Source organism: Archocentrus centrarchus, chromosome 7 (genome assembly GCF_007364275.1).
Source record: "Archocentrus centrarchus isolate MPI-CPG fArcCen1 chromosome 7, fArcCen1, whole genome shotgun sequence".
In the NCBI taxonomy this organism is placed as follows: Eukaryota; Metazoa; Chordata; class Actinopteri; order Cichliformes; family Cichlidae; genus Archocentrus; species Archocentrus centrarchus.
In genome coordinates, this window is record NC_044352.1 from 16,191,204 (window position 1) to 16,209,378 (window position 18,175).

An 18,175-nucleotide genomic window follows, 5' to 3' on the forward strand; every position below is an offset into this window, starting at 1 on the left:
AAAGCTGTGGATTATGTGTTATTAAAAATGAATGATAGTAGTGTATATATGTGTATGTGTGTGAGAGAGAGAAAGAGAGAGAGAGGAGCTGATGATAGATCTAGGCTGGGTGGTAATGGTCTCCCCATGATGTAAACCAGATGTGGAGTGGATGCAAACTTTTGTACCCAGTGGAGAGACTGAACCCAGTGTCTATGTGTGCGTATGTTGGTGCACGGAGCTCACCCTCGCTGATTACAGATCCGATGTAATTTTGCGTTGCACCAACCGCATTTGGCAGAGCAGGGATGCTGTGCTTGCTGGAATGAGCTCATGCTTCATATGACTGATCCATAAATTCCATAGGCTTCAAATAGCCACTGCTGCCAGAGATCTCAGGAGTTTGAATAGTTAAATATTTTTTTCTTGCGATTTAAAATGTCACTAAGTGGCAGTTATAGGCTGACATGTTTAAGCTGATGTGGAGATTCACATGGAGGAAAGATCATGAGCTTTATTGGGAAGCCAGTTTGCCCAGAAAGACCACCTGAGAAACAAGTCACGCAGTACTGAATGTGATAGCAGGAACAACTGCTCAGAATGAATTAACCAAATCTAATCAACCCATCTACTACTTCATGTGTTGAACCATTTTGATAGCACAGGCAGGATCATGTAATCACCATTGATTGATGTGTCCTGTCTTATTTTTACTTCCTTAAAATTTTGTTAGGTTAGAATGAACAGACTCAATGAAGCTGTCACATGTCTTCAATGGATGAAAAGAGAGCAAGGAATAAAGTGGTGTACAGAAAGAAGGAGAGTTCAGTGAGGCAACTCACATGGAGCAAATTTATTTAATTGCTCTTATCATAGTATCAGGAAAGCAGAGCCTGTTTACTGGATGACCAGTTTATATTTTGAGCATTCACTCTGACATCTATCTCTCTGTATCAGTATTTCTGCAGGAGCCTAATCTAGAGAGAGTGTGGAGCCAAATGGTGTTTAAGATCAGGCTGTTACATGAACACAATGCTTTTGAGCTTCTCTAATGTTCGGCTCCTGTTTATGGAGTGTGTAAGAAGTAAAAGAAATCTCCACCTGCATTTGCGATAAACTTTTCTTAAAATGATTACAGGAAATGTGTGTATACGGTTGCATTGTGAGTAATTCAAATTACAGTTGCCCACATACATCATTAGCCTCTACTGGAGCGAAGGAGAGGCTCTGCCCCCCCCAGGCAACATTTTTGGTACACTTACCCATGATCAGTTTAGTCTGTAAGCACAAATATTAGCATTCATGTGTCAGAACTTCAGAAATGAGCAACAGTATTACAATGGCTCATCAGGCATCTGTCAAACAACATCTGGAAGGAAAAATAGCCTCAGCTGAAAGTGACAGTCTGGGGATGAAAAATGGTCTGGACTGCATGCTCAGGGCGGCACCTCAATCAGCTTTATTTTCTCTATCTTAAATTTTCCAGTATTCCAAATGGCCACTACTATAAATAAGAGTGGCAAAGCAAATAACTGCATAAAAACATTACATCTTGTTTAGAAGCAAATCTGCTGAAACCTCTGAAAAAGACTTATCTACAAGGTGCTGTCCAGTGTGTGTGTGTGTGTGTGTGTGTGTGTGCGACATGCATGACAGAGCAGTAATTGGAAGCAAACAGTTGTCTGAGCATTGTCAGCAAAACTGGCTTGACATCACAGACGCTGCCATGATTAAATTATTTTTTAAAAGATTTTCCTGTAATGTTATGTAGCACATAGCTGTCTGTTTGTCTGCCATTTAAAAAAAATAGTTACAATACACGCAGTGATTACTTGTATAATTTGCTTTTATGGTTGATGTACAAATAAAATAGTGCCAATAATACACAAAGTAACTTTAAAAAAAAATCATATAAATCCATCATTCTTTCAGGAAACAGACAATGGCAAAACTTAAGCGTAACACACACAGAAATTACATTAAAAACAATGTGGCTGCTGATCTGGTTGCATCTTTAGTATGAACAATGTTTATAAGGATAGCTGTGAATCAGGATGGACTCTAATGCAAGAGATACTGTCGCTGTCATTCTGTCACAGGCTTACAATTAAACTTGACTTTTATATTACTAAAAAATTTTTCCTAAGTGGAAGTATTTGTGGGTTTCTTTTAATGTGTACATCTTTTAATGTGGTTAATGTAAAAAGTTGTGCAAGAACTGGAAATTAACAGTCCCTATTTGTAGTGCATTAAAAAAATATATTTCTCCTCCTGTGTCACAAATTAAAACTGAGCCTTTGATGAAAAAGCTTACAGATTGTTGAATTACACTGAATTAGAGCAGAGACTGTGAGCCTGGCCTTCTTGTCCAACATCAGTGTCTGACCTCACAAATGCACTTCTGAAAGAATGGTCAAAACTTCCCATAAACACACTCCTAAACCTTGTGGAAAACCTTCCCAGAAGAGTTGAAGCCGCTATAGTTGCAAAGGGTGGGCTGACATCATATTAAACCCTGTGGATTAAGAATAGGATGTCACTCAAGCTCATATGTGTGTGAAGGCAGAGAAGTGAATACTTTGGGCATCTTTATGAGTTTATATTCTCCTTGTTCTAGGAAGGCACTTTGCTATTATCTGAGGGCTCAATTCAGAGTGGCTGCCCTTTGGTGTATTGTAAAGAACACACTTCTCAACATCTCAAAATGCAGCTTGTTACTTTAAATTAAAAAAATACATATACAGAACCAGTCAAAAGGTTGAGTGCATCAAAACTTTTGACTGGTACTATAGTAAGAGGGTTATTAAGAAAATTGAGAATGTGCTTCAAGGCCTCCCAACTTTTCTTTTTTTTCTTTTGGTAGTGAAATTCCTGTAGAGATGATTTTATGTGCACCTCATGTGAAATCGTACCATACCAAAGGCAACACAGAATACTTCCTCTTACTTAAGGCAGAAGCACCAGTGGGTCTTTAATGCCCGTAGAGTGTTGAGAGCAGATCCTTTATCGCCATCCATCATGAACTCTTGTAGATGGAGGCCTGATTTTATTGCTGGTGTCACATGTTAACAAGCACGTTTTACAGTGCAAGCGATGGAGAGTCACAACACCAAAGGGAATCAACACACCAACTGTCCTGCAGAAGCAGTTTTGATTTGGGTAACTTTACATAAAATACACTTAGGTCTGCTCATTGATCCTTTACTGCTGAATTTGTTGCCATTTGTTGGACACTTGGGTACGGCTTTGAGTATACATGTGCAACCTTGCAACTCTTCAGGCTTGGGAATAGGGATATAAATAACAGCCATTTTCCTGGTTCTTCTAGTTACTTTGTGAAGACTGGGTTGCATCCCAGGTCACTAATGTAAGAAAGGATTGAATGTCCTCATTGTTAAGTAGCTGATGTCACTGAGCTGGAATCCATCCATTTTCTGTACTTCTTCCTCAGTGTGCCTGTGCTACTCTGTCTATATCTAATAAAAGTGTGTCCTGTAAAAACCCTAGACAAGACTGATAGAAAATGATGGGGATGGTTCATGGAGGGGTTAGGGAAATTAAACTAATAGGGCAGTGTCCTGTTTTGCTGCAGTGGATACATTAATTTACTGCAGGAGGGCGCACAGAGACTCTACAAACTGAAGCCTCCTTTCACAAGTTGGGCGCTAAAGGGAAAAACCAGAAACAGGCTGTATGTCACTTGGAAAAGGATCCCAAAAAAAGCATATAAAAATTAGGAAATTGTACCTATGGTGTGATGCAAATGTCACTGACTTATATTCTACTAACCACATGTTCAAGAGGCCAGATACTTTTGACAACCTGCATGAACCTCCTCTCAGATTTCCATTCAGGGTATGGAGTCAGTCATTTGGAGCAGAAAGGAATACTTATCTAAAACCAGCCACAGATGTAGCACAAAAGAAATACTACCACTATTGGCAGGAAAAAGTATTCTACATAAAAAAAAAAAAGAATAACAATAATTAAACCAAAAGTTAAATTGAAGGGAACAAATGGAGTAAATCACAAGATTTACAGTCAACAGAAATTGTTTTGGTTCAGTGATGCATCGTTCAAGGAGAAAATTTTTGTAAAATGTTTGGCTCTTGCACAATACACTGCAATTATGTCATTACTACTACTCTTTAGTTTTGCTTTGACTTTTTTCTTTGACATTTATTGGCCCGAGTATTTGTTCACTACAGTAAAAACATCATTATTATTCTTTTTTTTTGTTCTAAATTATCATAAACTCTCAAACTAGCATAAGTCAGATTCCCAGATATTTCTCATTTTCCCCTGACATCTGGACAGTATGCTGGGACACATCTGTTTAAAATTGTGCCAGTCATTTCAGTGAAAAATGACATTTCACTGCAGAGTTGTCTGCCAGAATGGACAAAGATTTTAAATAGTTTCCTTCTCACTGTCTTCACTATGTGAGGTGACAGTTTCTGCAGTGATTGGGTTCATCTTCAGCAGGAAGTGAAACACTTCATCTTCACAAACTGCAGACCTGTGAATCTGTGCGGCATAGACTAACAAAAGAAAGCTGCAAAAGGGTAAGTACATATAGGGCATACCCTGGAATAAGTTCAAAAGATATAAAGAACCATAACTCAAAAAGGCTTTTCAAAGATTTTATTCACCCACTTATCAGCTAGAGCCTACATTGCTTGATAGATCCTCCACCTGCTTGAATATTTGAGTGGCCGTAGGTCAAATACTCTGGAACTCTTCACTTGTCAGTGTGGTGTGTTTCTTTACATATCACAAAGCTGTGTTTTTCTTTATCACTGACTTGTAAATGAAGAATAAATAGAGCAGGGTAAGTGCTGCGTAGTCCACACACAGGTGAGAAGGACACTGCAAACTAACCACCCAAGCAAAGAGGTCAGTTCAAACACCAGCTCCTTCCTCCACATCTATCTGCCAAACTTTGAAAATGAGTCGCACGTGCTTATAGGTTGGCTGCCCATCCAATCAGCATCCTCTTATCAATAACATGAAAACTAAGAAAAGCCAAAGAGCCAGGAGATATTTTGGCAGCTTGGCCATGCCAGAGTTTATACCCTCCAAAAATATCTGTGACCAATGAGGCAAGGTATGAAAGTCACCAAGGTCCTGTACCAGCTACGGAGAATGCTCTGTGCATCTCTCTAGTGTAATATGTTAATCCTCTTTGACCCTTCTGGAACATAAAGACACAATTATATCCCAGGATTACTGCCTATTTTTGGCAAACTTCTCCTTAAGTTAGTTCTATCTTGGATTGCTTCTCTGTGCCATGTCATTTTTGGTCTTCCAAGATTTATGTAAACTGGGGAGTGACACCAAAAATGATACGATCCTGAGTGTCTCCTTAAAATGTGTCAGGGAAAGACTTGAAGCAAATTCATTTACAAACCCAATAATGAAAAATCTTGGAAAATCTGTGTGAAATGGAAAATAAAAATAGAGAATGTGATGATTTGCAAATCCCATAAACCTATATTTTATTCATAACAGAACACAGAGAAGATATTGAATGCTTACTTCTTTTCGTTACATGTTTCATGTAATGACAATAAATTGATTCTGATTCTGATTAAACTGAGAAAATGTAGAATTTTAAGAACAATACCGGCTCATTTAGAATTCGATGCCAGCAACACGTCCCTAAAAAGTTGAGACAGGGTCATGTTTACTACTGTGTAGCATCCTCTCTCCTTTTAATAACAGTCTGTAAACATCTGGGAGCTGAGGAGAGCAGCTGCTGAACTTTTGGGAGAGGAATGTTGTCCCATTCTTGTTTGATACCTGCACAACAGTCCTGGGTCTCCTTTGTCATGTTTTTAATTTCATGATCCACCAATTGTTTTCAGTTGGTGAAAGGACCGGACAATTTGTAGATGTAGTTGTTTTGGTGAACCGCTGCCCATCTTTTCAACTCTGTCTCTCTAAGATGCTCTTTTTTATATCCAATTATGTTGCTGACCTGTTGCCAGTTAACCTAATTATTTGCAAAATGTTCTTTTTAGCACAAGTTACTTTTCCAGCCTTTTGTTCCTCCTGTCCCAACTTTTTTGAGACATGTTGCTGCCATCAAATTCAAAAAGAGCTTTTTTTTTTTTTTTTAAATTAGGTTTGTACAAGCTAGTCTCCCTTTAGTTTTGGTTTATTTAATTTAAATCTTTCATTTAGACAGTGACTCTCACTTATTATAGAAACTGAACTGATTTGACTAATTCTCAGGGAAAACTCACTGAAAGACACAGGAGGCATTTATGCATGAATTCAAGAACCACATGGATGTGCAATAAGACATAAGTGGGGGGCTGGGATGTGAATCTCAACTGAAGCTGTGGCTGGGATATTTAATGACTGACCGCAGTGAAGCAAGGAGGAGGTCCATTGTGTCCAGATCTACAGCGTCTTAGCTGGCTGCAGCCGTAGCCACGCACATGGCACTGCACACTGGGGCTATGCTTTGATGTACAGCTGCTGCCAGAGCAGATGGAGAAAAGAACTGGGTAAAGAAATCAAATCTTTCAGGGATTAAAGAACAAAAACTAAAAATGTTTGATACTGGAACAAAGACCAGAGGGGTGTGTGTGTGAAAAAAGTTAAGACATAATAAGATGACAGCTTTTTTGTTGTTTATCTGAGTCTGATTTAAAGTGTCTTCATGTGTAACTTTCATTTATGTGATTGTGAGATTGAGAGAGAAAGAAGAGCTAAACATCAAAGTATATTATCAGTCAGTCCCCCCCTTTGTTCAGACAACCAGGCTGGAGTTGGGGTGGGATATGCAAATACAGGCTGTCTGTCTGCCTGCCCCTTCAGAGGCAGCAAGAGCAGCACATTGCTTCTTGCACACACACCCTCACTCGTGCAGAGTGCAGATTACTTGGAGGGCCAAGCCTCAGCAGCAGGTCTCATACACTGCATTTGTGTATATGGAGCTGAAACTTCCCAACAGACAGACTGACACTCTTTTCCCTCCTTCTTTCCCCTCCTCCAGCACACCTTTGTGTTGTTTTCCTTACCCTCTCCCTTCCCCCCTCCCTCTTCAGTCTCATCAGTTTTCCCTCTGCTCTGTCTTCTGTGCTCAGATTTTTGTTAGTGAGCAACCTGAAAGTGTACAGGACAAGATGCTGCTGATGTTACAGCTGTTTGGACTGCATGTCTCCTCCAGGGCCCACTGAAGAAATCAAGAGTCTACATGTGCCAAGGAGCAACACAACACCCAAAGGAAGGAAGACTACTACTTTTTTAACCCTTTTCCTCAGCAGTCAGTTGCATTTTTAAGACTCTGGAACAGCCTTGGAAAAGCCTTAGAAAAACAAAATGTGGACCAAGTGGTGCCAGCTTATAGCACAGGTCTTTCTTTTAGGAGTGTTCCTCTCTGCTGTGCACAGTAAAGGGACTTTCTATGGAGGCCATGTCAACCCTTTCTATGGAAACAGATACAACCTCTACAAGGCTGGGCTCAACCCTCACCACTCACCAAACAAGCCCATGACCCGTCACAAGTAAGTTCTCCACTGTGGACACGTGACAGCAACAAATGCTTGTTTTATTTGTGTTTCCAAGGTGCAGGGTATTGAATTCTAAAAGCATTCCATCTAGCTAAAGTTCAAGCAGGACCCACCTCATACTGTATTTCCCCCGAGAAACCCATGTCACCAGTGAGTTGCAGAAATATGTTTTTAGTTAGGGAATCAGCTTGGTAAACGATCCCTGAATTGACGCTCTGTTTCTGTCTTACTCAAAATCAGCAATTTTTTCTGTGGTTCACACCTAAAACCATCTGCGGCTGGGAATAAACACCATAGAGGAACAATGAAGCAACAATGAAAACAAAGCCATCATAATGCTCTTTATGGTGCAGTGAGGGGGTGCTGAGTTGATGACAAGGGTATTGCTCCCTCACAGTGTGTGTGTGTGTGTGTGTGTGTGGTAATGGGGGGGGGGTGTCAATTAGAGGCAAGACTTATGGTACAGCTGGGCACCCACTACCAGAAGGGAGTGGCACAACTGGCCTCCAGTCACTACACACTGATTTCAAATGAACTTACAGAGTTTACTACTGTGCGCTTGTTTTTTTGTTTTTTTTTTCTATTTTGCTTTTCCAGTGTTAACACAAAGGTGAGGGATGTTCTTCTGCTTTTAATCACTGTATGAGAAATATATTAAAGGGATACTGTGAAGGCATTCAACACAAATACACAATGAGGAGTAACAGCAAGTTATGCATGCTATTGGAAGTCATGAAGTTCTGAGATGAAACAGAGTCTTGTGGATATATTTTGCCTGGAAAGCCATGGCTGATGTTTGGCCTGCAGGGCCCTTTTGGTTTTGCCTCCTCCCCTTCTCTTTTGCTTGGCTTCCCACGAGAGCTGTTATGCTTTTGGACAGCTCCCCAGCTACCTGCTGCTTCACTCAAACTGCCACAGAAGACTGCTGATTGCCCAGCCCTGCTTAGTCTAGCATTTATGCTCACCTCCACTTAACAGACTGTTCAGCATCCCTCACCCTGAATGCAACTGAGAGTTTTTCAACTAACAATAAAACTGAACATGTCCCTTTCTTACATTTCACTCACCATGCCATCACATGTTAATTTGCCCCAGCCCTTATACGACAGCATTACCACATTATTTTTGCTCTCTCTTGTGTCAGTGTTGCACTACTTATTTGTAAACTGATATAAATGCTTAATTTTAATTACTCTAAGAAAAAAAAAAAAGTAATCTCATTATTTTCCCTACTTAATACAATTCTTGCAAAGGTGCCTTTATCCAGTCAGACTCCTACACCTCACATATTCTGTATCCTTTTATATGGCAAGAAACTGACTTCTGCTGTATACATTGTTACTGATAACATTCATCTTATGATTTTGGAGTCACGGGAAGCTGAACCCTAAACTGTCAAACCTTACAGGGAGTGGACTTACTAAACAAAGCAAGCCAGTGGTCTTAGTGCTTTAATGTATGTGCAGTATTTTTTTTTAACTGGGTTATAACTGTTTATATCTACAGCTACATATAACAGTGGCCTCTATTTGCCCTTGGGCATTGTTGCCAAAGAAGTTTATTTATTTTTATTCAGGCCATTGTGCCAGATTTCCAGGCTTATGTAACAAGATTATTTGATTATTTGAACTGCTTGTTGCTGGTAGCTGCTAATATCCTTCAACATGTGTCTGAGAGTCCAACTATACTTTTTATATAAGGGCTGTTGGCCCATCCTGGACACAGCAGCCTCCAGGGATGTGTCACTCTCAGACCGCCACTACAGATATCTGAGCTCAGTTGTTGTCAGCCTGACTGGTCAGTGGAAATAGATGCTTTAAAATAGTACATGCTATGAGTGTGTGTATCAAAGTGCGTACATATGAATTCCTATTTATGTGTAATTGAAGGACTTTACTCGAGTGCTTTTACAGCATGTAAAGTCTAACCCCTCTGTCTTATTCGACCAAACTCGCATGAGCAAAACCTTGCTGGGTTTTTAGTAAGATACTTAAAAATTCTCAGCTGTTGGAACACCACAGACTTTTTTTTTCTTCCTGTTGAATTATTATCTGTGTTTTGGCAGCAAAGCGAGTGATTTGATTTCACAGTCATTCCTTCATTCAGTGCAGCCACTTGCTTCTGTAAGAAAATATATGGCACCCCAGTCACCGACTGTGACATCTTAGACAGCTACAATTGAGTCACAGCTCAATTGCAAAGAAGCTAATTTTCTTCCACAGGTTAAACTGTGACTCGAGAAGTTCAGATTTCATGATTTGTGTTTTATGTTTTTTGTCCAAAGCTCTGATGAAGAGGCAAAAATAATTCAGAGAATAATGCTTTTTGAGCATTTTGCATGATCTTCAAGATTATGATTAGCAGAACAATGTCTGTTTGTCAATTCTATTCATCTTTCTGTTACACAACAACATACAGGTGCCACAAGTCACATACTCATCACTGGGAAATGGGTATTGGATAAATCAAATAGCATCCTGGCAGATGCCACAAGTCTTTACCAATCAGATGAGAGACACAACTGAGGGCTTTTCTTTGATGTATGGGACAGAGATCAAGGGGGAAAGGTCAGTAAGTTGGTAGAGGTTAAAGGTTTAGAGGCTGCTGTTGTAAGTTTGTGTTGAATGTCTAGTGGAGGGCAAGAATAGAGCCAGTCTCCTGCTAAGAGTCGCAAAGACCGGGCAGTAAATTTCTGAGCTACCTAACACTTTTAAAATCAACTGCAGAAATGTTCAGGTTTAAGATTAGTTCCTTTTAAAAGGCTGCTGTAATAAAATATTACAAGTATCACATAAGGCTGGATCATAATTCAGTTTATTCAGTTACTGTTACTTGGATAGGGAGTTGATTTTGGTGAACATTTCCAAACAATTAGCCTAAAGTATAATTGAAAACTCATATTGTTGAAGCAAAGCTTATACATTTTGTGCTTTGTTATTTTTATGCAGAGAGCTGTAAATAAGAAGTCCTCCAATGACCCAAACCTGAAACATACAGGGGAGTTTTTATTTTTTAAGTCTAAAAAGACATTTACAACAAAAAGTAAAGTCACTGTTTACTTTTCACTCACTGATCAGATTTAAATTTACAAAAAATTACAAAAACATCTTGGTTTAGCAAAAGATTATTCTTTTATGCATTTTTGCAATTTGTATGTAATAGATATTTGCAGGGAAGATGGGCAGAAATGTGACCGTCTCTGATTGTAATAGGTTCAGCTGTACAGTAGGAGATGGGGGGAGCATTTTCAACCATGTGGTATTTACCATTCAGCCATTGGGTCACAGTTAGTGCAAAAAATTAATTAATTAATTAATTTTAAAAAATGATAATGTGTGGGTGTGAAGCCAGTTTTTGGACAACATTATGATTGTTGCGTCTTTTGTTTTCAGTCTTTATGCTAAGTGAAGCCAATCACCTGCTAACGTTACTGACCTTCATCAAAGTCTCATCTAAAAAGAAAATAAAGTATAGTTCCATTCATGTTTCAAGTTACCTGATTTTCAGTAACATCACAATTAACTGACATTTTGGTCTCAAATGATTAATTCTTCAGTGTGTTCAGGGCTGTGTGCACATTGCATATACAATACACAGAGTCTTACAAATCTAATAATTCCATTCAAAACTGTTCTTTTCAGAAGCACAGAGAGCTTATTGAAAGATGATTATGTACTTTGGAAAATGCCTGAGGATAAGTAAAGTTGTTCTTTCGGTACAGCTGCATGTACATGAGCTTATGTTGTTGCTTTTAAGAGACCAATTTACAAAATTTAAGCACATGTAGTCATCTGCGTTTAAGCTATGATGACTGGAGTTGGCTTGGAGCTGACCTTGTTTCTGAATGACAGAGTGATCCCTTTGGTTTTAAAGCATGTCTTTACCCCTAATCATTACCCATAAGCACAGCTTTAATAATCCCTGCACCATGGGAATTTCAAGACCTGCCAGTTGGCTAGAAATAGGCTTCATTAAAAGTATATATGAATAGAGATGGGCTCTGCAGTTGGACTATAGATCCTATTAAAGATTGCATTTTTTTCCTTCTTTATCCACTCCACGCTTCATAAATCTGTCAGACCCAAAAGCAGTGGTCTAAGTTCAAGCTGTCAGGAGTTCCTGCAGGTGAGAGCGTGGTTAGTAATAAGGAAGGTAAGTCCTTTGGTACTATAAAGTCAAAACATGAGATGCAGCAGAGAGAAGTAAAGAGCCTGCCATGATGCAAGGCAACGGAGCTTCATGATAAACTGAAAGAGGAAGAAAAAAGTACAATATAGCAAGAGGCACACTAATTAAACACAGACTACCTGAATTTTTATACCTTAAAGAATAAAGGGAAGGAAAATTGATACGAAAGGTGGAGTGAACAGTGATTGGTTTGGGCCCTGCAGAGGGTGGAGGTTTAGCCACTCCAACACTCCACATGTGAATTTGAGATGGGAATTCTGTTTTCCCCTGGGAAGGCTATGAAGGGATTTTTAAACTGAAACGCTATACTGCAAATATTTACAGTGGGACCAGACTAGCAGTCAGTGACATAAAAAAGACAATATTTTGGAGTAAGGAGTGGGAGAGAAATGCAAAAGAAAGTGCAGTTTTCCTTTCATGGTGAAAGGAGATGAAGTCTTTTAATACTGACTGGAAAGGAAGAGTTCAAGGTCACATAAGGATTGGAGATGCATAACATGGTTTAATACACAAATTCAGTTGAATCTGTGGGGATTGGGTGGTTCAGTGAATGTGCGGATCAACTAGAGACTTTAAATTTTTGGTGTTTTCTCCTCTTTTTTAGAAGAAAACAGTTTGTTAGTTTCTTATAACATACAAAGAAAAGTGTTTAGAGTTAAATATGTGAAATTACATGATTAATATTACAATTAATAGAATCTGTGGAAGGTCAGCATTTTCATTTGTTCAATGAATGAATTACAGTGTTGCTGATATCCATTTATTCAGCCCTGTCAACAAAGTAAAAACTGAAACTCTGTAAACTGACTTTGGTAGCCATAACACCAAGCCTTCTTGCATAAGTCTCTAGGGACTTTGCACATCTGGAATTGGGCAGATTACTCCCTTTTTCCTGGGAAATTCTTTCATATTTCTACAAAAATGTTGTTTAGGTTTAAGGTTTTTGCTGATGCACTCAATCAAAGATGTCCAAAAGCCATCCAGAATTGTTGTGGTGTTATGCTTATGCTGTCCCAGTGTCAGGTTGTGTGCACTCTCTTCAGTCACCCTGTCGCTGCTGCCCTGAAACGGCCTCAGAGCATGATGGCATCGCTACCGTGCTTCATTGTGGCAGGCTTGATAATGGGCAGCACCTGCAGTTCACCAGACTTGGTTTCTAGAGTTCTTCAGTATAAATTGATGGGAGAAGATGCAATATCATTTAATTTACGAAACAAAATGAAATGTACATGCAGTGAAGCAGGAAAACGTAAATGTGTGTACTGACTAGTTTTCCCACATACAGTAAACCTCCTGCAGAAGCATGGCTTCCCTCTGCCAATATGTTGGCCTCACCATTCACTGCAGCCTCATTGTTGCAGTGAATGAAATTGGCCAATAAGGTATCTGCTAGTATAGATCTATTAAAACCACCATGGCGCCTAACTGCAGCTTTGCAGAGTAGCATTCCTAGAAGCAAAGAATCAGTTAATTTTTCTATATCCATTTGACACTGACCACTTCATCATAGGAAGCTATGCTGCATTATAAAATGCACATCTTTAAAAAAGATATTTGCTGTTAAACATTAAAAAAAAAATCTTTTTCAGGTGTGTGGCATGTTTGGAAGTGCTACTTGTTTTTAACAAGAAGCTTTAAATAAAGTTGATTTGACCTTGGTGGCCTGTGCTGTGTGATACTTAATGGGTTATCCTGTGGAGCCAACCCTTCCCATCTGCCCCCCCACAAGTTCTAAAACAAACCCCAGAAAGTATTTATACTTTTTAACAGCAGTGTCCTTCTGCCACGCTGGCTGACAGATGAGGTATGGAAAGAGCTCAGAATAGGCTATCGCTCCTCTCTCACCTTTTCACCATTCTCTCTAAACCTCTCTGATCTCATATCATACACATCAGGACATCTCATTCTTTTCCCCCAAAGTGTCCAGATTAACAGCCTCCTCACAGCTGGACATTCTCCCACACACAAAAAGCAGCCCAAACAACATTCTCACCTACTCTGCAGCTGCTGGACCTGGCTGGAGTAATAACAAATAGTAAAGGCAGCACTTTTTCTCATATATGACCGCTTCCACATCAAGGGTTCGTATTTTTGGAATAAAGCTTGTGTAGTCTTCTTTTTGCAGAGTTGAGTGGCCTCTGTGGATGTCAGATAAAACCCGAGCTCTTTATTGCTTGATTGTGTGTCTATAAAATGCGCACACGTGAGTATGTGCCATTGTCTGTACAGATTACTGTATTACTGCTTTCAGGCTGAAACTTAATGTTCATCTTGTAAAAACAGGTTTTCACACAGCTAAGGTGACCTGCTGCTGACCTGACCAACACTGCAGTGCAAAGGAATAGGATTTATGTCAGGACTCAACTTAGAGTTTCACAAAGCCAACCCCCACCCCCCAATGGAAGACAGTGAGGATTAAATATCATTCATAGACCCAAATGACACTGACAGAAAAATTACATAAAAAAAATAAATAAATGAGAGGCAGAAACAGAAATCTGTGCACAGGGAACCTTTCCTCCCCCCTCATGTACATCTGGATTGCTGCACTTTTCACCATTGTGTGAAGTCTGGAGGTTACTTCCCACAGCTGTGAAAATGGTCACACACTTACTGTACTCTATACACTGCTCTCTATCAGCTGTCACTAATCTATGTATGCTTTTAAGAGCTTTTCCTCGACTTTCTCACACACACAGAAACACTGACGCTCGAAGCTCCTTAAGCATAAACTGTAGGCAATAAATTGGATTTGTGTTACTCAAAGCCATTCACTAAATTGAAAATATACTTAAGCTGACGGTGTCTGTAATTTTGCTATATTCAAGTAATCTCAATTAAATTCACCATGTGAATTTGATCTTGTACAAATGCGTTTGTCAAACTGCTTACATTTTTTTTTTTAAAGTTATTTGCTCTCTGTATTCTCTGCAATAAATTTCATTGCAAGCAACAGATGACAGCACAGGGAGTGATCAGTGTTAAACTCCCTCTGGCCTGGCAAAGAAAAGAGCCTGCAGGTGGGGAGGGAGAAGAAAAACAGCATGAAAGCAAATTATTAAAAACACTGAAATGTTACACGAATCAAGCTCAGATTGCCAGAAACGATGATGTAGCACTGTTTGTGTTGTCAAATTAAAGTTGCATTGCTTATTTCGTTGACGTGCTCCATTATTCTAGCCAGTTTCCCTCGTTTTGTTATGCTAAGAAAATCATTTGCACCAAGTAGTAGATTGCATGTGTGAATTTAAAGTACTTAAAGAACTCCCATCATGCCACACCAGTTGAGGTCGTAACTGCCACTTCCTTAACAACCCATGACCTGGCAGCAGGCTGTCAGGCTGGTATGAAAGGAGCTCTGTCATTCTAACTCCTGCCCTTTACCTTCTACTGCTATTAACATATGTCAACACAGGGAGAGTGGCAACACACATGCACACACACACACCACACAGAAACACTGTCAACACAGTTAGCGATTTGCAGAAAGCCGCAGCAGTGCAGCGGATTCTCACACATTCTAACAGGCTCTCCTCTCTGTTAGCCCTCTGAACCTGTTAACTTGGCATGTAGACCTGCCTCGGCCCCCGTGTCCCTCCCTGCTGCTCCAAACACGTCTATTAGTCCTGAAACAGCTGTGGTGCAATGCTAAGTGCTGCATGTGTTGCTAAATGTTCCCTTCTGAATGTAAGAAATGCTTCACGTGTGAGCCTGAAGAGAGCAGATCATCATTTCCTGTGTTGCACAGAGGCCAGGGGAACATTTAGCAGTTGCTATAGCTGCACTGGCTATGGAGAGAGAGCGAGAGAGAGTTCAGTGTGATGCAACAATTGCTCAAAGTGGCTAAAGTGAAGTTAGTGCACATCTGAGTTTATTAGTTCAACACCAAAAGAATGAATACCGTATTTTCCGGAGTATAAGTCGCACTTTTTTTCATAGTTTGGCTGGGGGTGCGACCTATACTCCGGAGCGACGTATATGTGACATTTATAACACATGAACCAAAATACTCCAGCCACTTGACATCTCCGTGAACTGCAGCTTTAAGGCAGTCTTGCGTAACCTGTGGGTGCAGTGGATGATGGATGGAGAGCACAGCTTAACGGCAACTGGGAGAATGCGCCACCCAACTTTCCTGGAAGTCATTGGATGGATCAAGAAAACATGGGCTTCAGTGACAACCAAACCATCCTGTTGGGATTCAGAAAGGCTGGAATAATTGGAACTGCAGCTGACGACGAGTCTGACTAACGCGACACAGAAGAGGAAGCGGCGCTTCGTCTATGGAGTGTACGGAGTTGTTTAGAAGTGACACCGAGGATGAAGAATTCAATGGATTGATGGTTTGGTTAACTTGTTAGTATGTTCTTTATGCTATGGTTATCTGAATAACTTAATGTTACGTTAACATACTGTAGCGATTCTCTTAGTTAGAGAGCGTGTTGATGTTGTGGGATTTCGGACTGTTCGGGAGGTTCGTGAAGGCAGCATGGAGAGAGAGAAAAAGACCGAGAGCTTGCCTGTGTGTGTGTTGCTGTTCCGCTGTTGTAGTTGTGGTTGGCGTGGCTGTGGCCTACAGCAGCCGTTTTTCTGTTAATAAAGACGACCTTTGTTGTGAATATCGCCGACTTTGGAAGTGTGTTTACAACGTTACAATACCGAACACGTGTTCGTTGTGCGTCATGTAGCTGAATGTGCTACGTTAGCATAACGTAGGTGTAACCGTGTTCGTCCTGTTCTTTAATCCATTATTATTTTAAATTGCCGTTCAAGATGGAATTTCTGCTCTGGGTCTCAGATTCTATCACCCCCCCCAAAAAAGTGCGACTTATAGTCCGGTGCGACCTATATATGTTTTTTTCTTCTTTATTATGCATTTTTTGGCTGGTGCGACCTATACTCCGGAGCGACGTATAGTCCGAAAAATACGGTAATCACATGCAGCTAAAACAAAGCAAAAGCTCTCAGCATCAATCTCTATTTTGTTAACATACCTACATAAAGTACACTGTCGAGGCTACACAACATGCTTATTTGCACGGTAGTGTATTTTGACAGCGTTGGTCTAACATTGTCTCAGACTGAACACTTGTGACAATGGTGCATTTGTGAAGCATCTGAAAAGCACATGACACTAAATTTTACAGTGGAGATGGCAATTAACCACACATAACACCACAACACATTAATTTCACTAATAAAAATCTCCCACTGCTTGCTGACTACCTAGCACTGGCATAGTCATTGTAGTCATATCTAGTCATATCATTTTCTTAGTGGCTGAAAATGAATTTAGTGATCTCTCCTTGTCCGCCAAATATCCAAAAATATTGACCAATGAGGGTGAGATGTAGCTGTACATAGGGATGTCACCAGAACCAGGTATTTAAGCTGCTTTTGGACACCAAAGGTATTTGGGGTTTTTAGTATTTTATAGACCATCTGGGTACTTTTAGTGTACTGTGTGCAGCTGTACTTGTCAACGTGAATGTAATTAAAACAACACACTGAAGACTACAAAATTACAAAAGTGAGAACATGCAAAGGAATTATTACTCTGCATAAACTGTCCATCTATAATTATAGCTTTTCTCTGAAAAGCGCTCTCTGGTCAATAAGATTTTTTTCAAAGATCTTTTTATTGGATAGATGAAAAGCAAACAAAGTTTCTTTAAATGATTAATAAAATGACACTAAAGAGAGAAAAACACAGCAACAAAGACTTCATTCAAAATGCATCAGCAGAATGAAGTGTTAAAAATGAAACACGACAAAGCACTACACACGATAAGAGAGGACAGAGATTAAAACAGTGGGTAAATAATAAATTATAGGAGGTTTTATGAAGCATTTTCAACACAACACTTTATACACAATAAAACAGACTCTTCCCAAATTTAATATACTCAAGGATTTGCAGTTACAACTTTACTTGTTCTGGTGTGTTTTGTATCTCAAAGTGGCTAATGTTTTAGATGTTTCAGTATACTGTATACTGCTCTGTTGAAATCATAGCTGTGATTATGTTTTCTTAAATTGTGCTACTGCTAAACCCCATTTGTACATTCACGGTTAGTTATAGTACCTGTGGCTGCAGAAGTCTTTTTTTTTTTTTTTTTACTTTAATACGCTGGGGCTCTTCAAATATTATTCTTGCCAGCATTGTAACATTGCTCTGCTCTTCCCACAGAAACCACTGTGCCTATGTGGTCCAGAAGAACATCACATGCATCATGCAGGATGGAGTGGCAACCTACGTGAAGGCTGAGTATACCACCAAGTGTATCTGGGGTCAGAAATGCCCTGTTGTGATGTAAGTCAATCAAATGAATCAGAAAAATGTTGTAACTCTGTTGCAGTTTTGTCTGAGTCTTATGAGTTTGGTTGAGAGGTTTAAATGTGTAATTCTTTCTTTGTTTTTGGCAAACTACAGCGTAGTGTAGAATATAATCTATATCAATGCTGCCCTCTAATGGTCAGATTAT

General features: G+C 39.7%; 1 protein-coding gene across 3 annotated transcripts in view; it reads left to right on the forward strand.

Annotated features, from left to right (window-relative positions):
• The window catches only part of emilin3b (elastin microfibril interfacer 3b), a 30,044-nt gene that overhangs the window by 6,634 nt on the left and 5,235 nt on the right, over nt 1–18,175 (forward strand). The window contains exons 1-3 of one of the 3 annotated variants that reach the window (XM_030734075.1): nt 6,456–6,494; nt 6,986–7,496; nt 17,881–18,003. In XM_030734075.1, the coding sequence (XP_030589935.1) occupies nt 7,312–7,496; nt 17,881–18,003 (308 nt within the window). In that variant the 5' untranslated portion in view covers nt 6,456–6,494; nt 6,986–7,311. Of the gene's footprint in view, nt 1–6,455; nt 6,495–6,871; nt 7,497–17,880; nt 18,004–18,175 lie in introns of those variants that run through there. The other 2 variants (XM_030734076.1, XM_030734074.1) reach the window with 2 other exon arrangements.